The sequence below is a fragment of the Arachis ipaensis genome, chromosome B07 (assembly GCF_000816755.2).
Source record: "Arachis ipaensis cultivar K30076 chromosome B07, Araip1.1, whole genome shotgun sequence".
NCBI lineage: Eukaryota > Viridiplantae > Streptophyta > Magnoliopsida > Fabales > Fabaceae > Arachis > Arachis ipaensis.
This window is the reverse complement of record NC_029791.2, coordinates 123935791-123940848: the sequence shown is the minus strand read 5'-3', so window position 1 is coordinate 123940848 and position 5058 is coordinate 123935791. Positions and strand designations below refer to the sequence as shown.

General features: G+C 27.5%; 1 protein-coding gene across 1 annotated transcript in view; it reads left to right on the top strand.

Annotated features, from left to right (window-relative positions):
• The window catches only part of LOC107607928, a 17803-nt gene that overhangs the window by 11476 nt on the left and 1269 nt on the right, over nt 1-5058 (top strand). Inside the window, exons 8-14 of the mRNA XM_021107995.1 lie at nt 432-492; nt 773-990; nt 1045-1194; nt 1603-1792; nt 3187-3246; nt 3340-3582; nt 4396-4657. Of these exons, the coding sequence (XP_020963654.1) occupies nt 432-492; nt 773-990; nt 1045-1194; nt 1603-1792; nt 3187-3246; nt 3340-3582; nt 4396-4657 (1184 nt within the window). The remainder of the gene's footprint in view (nt 1-431; nt 493-772; nt 991-1044; nt 1195-1602; nt 1793-3186; nt 3247-3339; nt 3583-4395; nt 4658-5058) is intronic.

Sequence of the window (5058 nt, the reverse complement as noted above, 5' to 3'; positions counted from 1 at the left end):
TTTTTAATCACAAGTTTTTATGAGCATGCTTCAATACATATAGTTAGGTGTTCACTTTAAAATAACAAAAAAGAAAAAAAAGAGATAAAGTATGTTTTTTGTTTCTAATATTTGCGATTTTCTTCAAAAATATTCCTAACGTTTAGTTACATTCAATTTTGTCTCTAATATTTTTAATTTGAGTCAAAATTATCCCTAAACATTAATTCCATGTAAAATGTTAGGGACAAAATTAAAAACTTCCAAAGATAGTTTTGACACAAATCGAAAACGTTAGGGATAAAATTGAATTAATCGAAAATATTAGGGATAAAATTGAATGAAATTAAACGTTAGGGGTATTTTTAAAAAAACCACAAACGTTAGAAATAAAAAATATATTTTATTAAAAAAAAAAGTTACATATTTTCACTTTAATTTATCTATTTCAGAAATTCAGCCACCAGTGAAGTGAATGTTGGCCAAAGTTATAACACACTAAAGAATAATCAAGTATGTTCTAATTATTAAAGATTATGCTACGTGTACACCAAAATCAGCCACCAAAGTCAGTCATCAATATAAAATACATGTTAAAATATAAATACACATTGAAAATAAATTAAATCACACATGTATTTATACACAAATACATTGGCAACTGATTTTAGTGGTTGATTTTGTTATACAAATAGTATTTCTCAATTATTAAACATTATTAGGTGTCACATTTTTCCTTAACCCCCTTATATTGAGTTTCTTAACAAAACGTTTTATGTGACTAATTAAGCAGGGCTTTGGTGCAATCGCTTATTTAGATGTGAAAAAGAAAATGTTTATTAAAGCATTATTAACTGCTCGTGATATATTACTTGAAGAATTTCAAAGACTTAGTAAAGCAATTGATCAAGCTATTGATATTTCAGAATTTCTGTTAAATATGAACTCATTAAATTCCATACTTCAAGCAAATCAAGTTTTGACACAAGGAAAATCACAAAATGGCCAAGAGTCAACATATATATGAATTACTATTTCCATTTAAAATAACTATTAATTCGTCCAAATTGGTACCAAATTTGTACAGGGATTTAGTGTTGATTTTTTGAATGCTGGAAACCTCAAATCTCTTAGTCAAAAAGAACTTTTGAAGTGTTTGGATTTATTAGGAGATCAATTGTTCAACTTATGGAACGAATTTTTAAAATTTCACAGGTTTGCTTTCTCATCTTATATCATTAAAAAAAATAACAAATAGGTCTTTAACATTTTGATCTGCAGGCATTTAAGTCTTTGAAAATTTGAAAATATATTTAAGTTTGTGACCTTTTTAAAACATGGACATATCGATTCCTTATATTCACTTGGATCTGTCAGACTTAACAGAAAAATCAAACGTGATTCTCGTTATATTGACCTGGTTGATACGAATGTACACGTAAGAAAATTTTTAAAATTGTACAACAAATTAGACTCAGGGATTAATATGTTCAGATTTTGAAAAAGTCAAAAACTTAAATGTCTGCAAACTAAAAAGTTAAGGATTAATTTATCTTTTTTTTCTTATTAATTTGATGGTTGATTGTTAAATAAACATGCATGATTATATTCACTTGTTGGTAGGGAAAACAAAATACAGATTCTAAAGTATTTAAGAGAAACATGGTGTAAGGATAGAAAAGTTGAATGGTCAATATGGATGGTGTACTCTAAGGTTGAGATGCCCCATCATTATATAAATAATGGGATTAATTTATCTTCAAATCGTGGTAAACACAAAAGAGCTCTCACTTTATGGAAGCTTAACGACGAGGTTAGTGCTTACATCGCCCTAATTCATTATCTCTATCTCATGAGAAAAGGACAAATAGGTCCCTGACTTTTTGTTCTGTGGACATTTTTGTCCCTAACTATTGAAAAATACTTTTAAGTCTTTAACATTCACAAAACTTGTACGAATCAGTCCCTGACGGAGGCATTTGGACGGATCAATCCCTGACAGAGGCATTTGGACGGAGGGACTGATCCGTCCAAATTTTGTGAAAGTCAGGAACTTAAAAGTGTTTTTCAATTGTCAGGAACAAAAATATCTGCGAAACAAAAAGTCAAGGACCTATTTATCCTTTTCTCCATGTAATATATAATAAACTTCCATCCTTTGATTAAATTTGAAATGTTTAACTTTTAGAAGTTTCTATTATCTCCTTCAATTTCTAACTAAATCTTTGATAAAATATATGACAGTTTCTTAACTATACTAAACAAAATAAAAAATTTGAGTCTAACCAATATTATAAAGCCAGTATAGTTTATTATTTTTGATCAGTCAATAATATTTAAAAGTGTTTGTTAAAAGTATGGTGATGGATTAAAAATCTTAGGCTATTGACTTAAAATATCGAACAATATAAATAAAAAATGCTGGTCTTCAAATTTTTTTCAAATATTCTATAATTTTACTTAATACTAGTCAGAGACGGACATATAGGGGGGCGACCCGAGGCTTCGACCCGCTAAAGGTTTTTTTTTAATAAAAATAATAGTAATAAAGTATTAAGTATGATTTAATTTTTAAAAAAATATATTTAATATTTAGTCTAGTATAAATAAAAGTCCAATCCAACCTAAATATTAATGATTTTTAATATCTAAAAAGTAAGTAACAATATTAAAAAAATTTAAAAAAAGTATTATTACTAATATTTTTCAGTTAAATAAAATTTTTTAAATCTCACAAAGTGGATTCTTTTTCTTCTTGTGATCGTCATTCTTGATTTGTTTGGTATTAACTCTCTCTGTTTCAAATGCTACAACTGAGAGATTTTTTTCAGCTACGAATATTGTGAAGAATAACTCAAAAACAAAATAAAAGATGAATTTTTTGCTAATTGTCGTTTAATTACATTAAGAAAAAAATTGCTGAAAAATTTGATATAAATTCTATTATTGATGAATTTTATGAAGTAAAAAAATACACATGCATTTTGTATACTTTAAAATATATTTTTTATCGGTATATTTTTATAATACGTCTTACATTATATAATTTTTTATATATTTTTTTAATATTATATATATTATTGACCCCTCGTGATAATATTTCTGAATCGTCCCTGCTACTATACTAATCTCTAAAACCAAAATAAATAATTTGTAATTGAAAGGATTAATAATAAAATGAAAAATTGTGTTGTAATTCATACACAGCCTATTCAAACCGCAGTAACACGTGCTGAGATGCATCGAAGGAGCATTGCACACATGCGGGTAAGTAATCGTGAATCATATACATACGGACGATTAGGAATTAATTAAATTTGATTATAATTAATTAATAAAGCATGGCTATTGTTTTTGCAGATTAACAACCGATCAATTCAAGACATGCATATATTTGGAGACCCTTTAAGAACACCAATTGTGACGGTTGAACATGTGATCACAAATGCACAACGAAGAACTATTAGTCAAGATTCATATTTGATACATACCAAGCTTTTTACAGCCTCACACAGCTTCCAACGACTACCTAACATTACCCACGACCAATCGGAACACCATTTTCATGTCTTGAACATTGTTGTCTTTGTCCATGGCTTTCAGGCATGTCCATCTTATTTTCCTCTCTAAACCCTATCACACTAAAAGAAATTATTAGAATAGCGACCGATTTGGCGACCGATTCTGGTAGTTGCTAAAATTTTGGTGACTAAATTCAAAATAGTAACCAATGTTGGTCGCTAATATTTAGTGATCGATTTTAGCGACCGATTTTCATGCAAGACCTAACCATACAAACTAATTTTGGTCGCTAACAAGATCAGTCGCTAAATAGCAACCCATATTTCGGCCACTAAATCGGTCGCTGAAGTATTCAGTCGCTAAATGACGACCAATATTTCGGTTACTAAATCGGTCGTTGTTAACAATCAATTTTTTCGGTCGCTATTCCGGTACTTTCTTGTAGTGTCACAATACAACAAAAATAATTTTTAGTGACAAATTTTTTATGGCAGTAATTTAATAGTCACTATATATCTTATTTAATTTATATTTCTGTAGTAATTATATATTTGTTGTTATTACTATATATTATAATGACAATTATATACTTTTTGCGGCTATTAAAAGATTTTTTATTGACAATTATATAATTGTTGCTAAAATTTTTTAGCAACAAAGAATAAGACGGATAATGTCTTATTGCCAGTAAATATATTAGCGATTATTTCTATTACCGTAAAAAAAATAAATGACGGTTAAAAATAATTTTTTTAGTAGTGCTAGATTTAAATTGATTCAATCCGATTCGAATAAAATCATATTTGATTTATTTAGGTATTTGATGAAATGTTAAAATGCTTTTGAAATAAATCTAAAAAGATTATATATTTATCGTTTAATAAAATGTTGCAGGGGCATCATTTAGACCTAAGACTTGTTAGAAATCAATGGGTTTTAATTGATCCTGAAGTGGAATTTCTTATGTCAGAAGCCAATGAAGATAGAACAGCATCTGATGATTTTAGAATAATGGGTCAAAGGCTGGCTAAAGAAGTTATTTCTTTTGTGAAGAGAAAAATGGATAAAGCATCAAATTCAGGAATTTTGGGAGATATTCACCTAAGTTTTGTTGGACACTCTATGGGCAACCTCATTATAAGATCTGCACTCGCAGGTAGGTCACTTTTGCAAAAGTAATATGAAAAATCTTTTATTTGCATAACAAAAATTATTTATCAAATTAGTAGTTATATATTTATATATATTATTTTATATATTTTTAATGTTAATTTCTATTCTAATAATTTTAATATTATTTTATATAAATAAATGATTTTTTATACATATTACAATATAGTACTTCTGTTTCAAAATAATATATCTGTTAGAAACAAGAGACTAAACTGGAGAAAGGATTTGTGTATTATTGAGTGTATTCCAGTTGTTTATTCAAGTTATCTGGAATGATACAATATAAAAGGGTATTTATAGGTACTAAAAGAATCGTAATAATAAAGACGTAATTTCCTATAATAAATATTCAGATATACTAAATAATACTAATTGATCCTAATT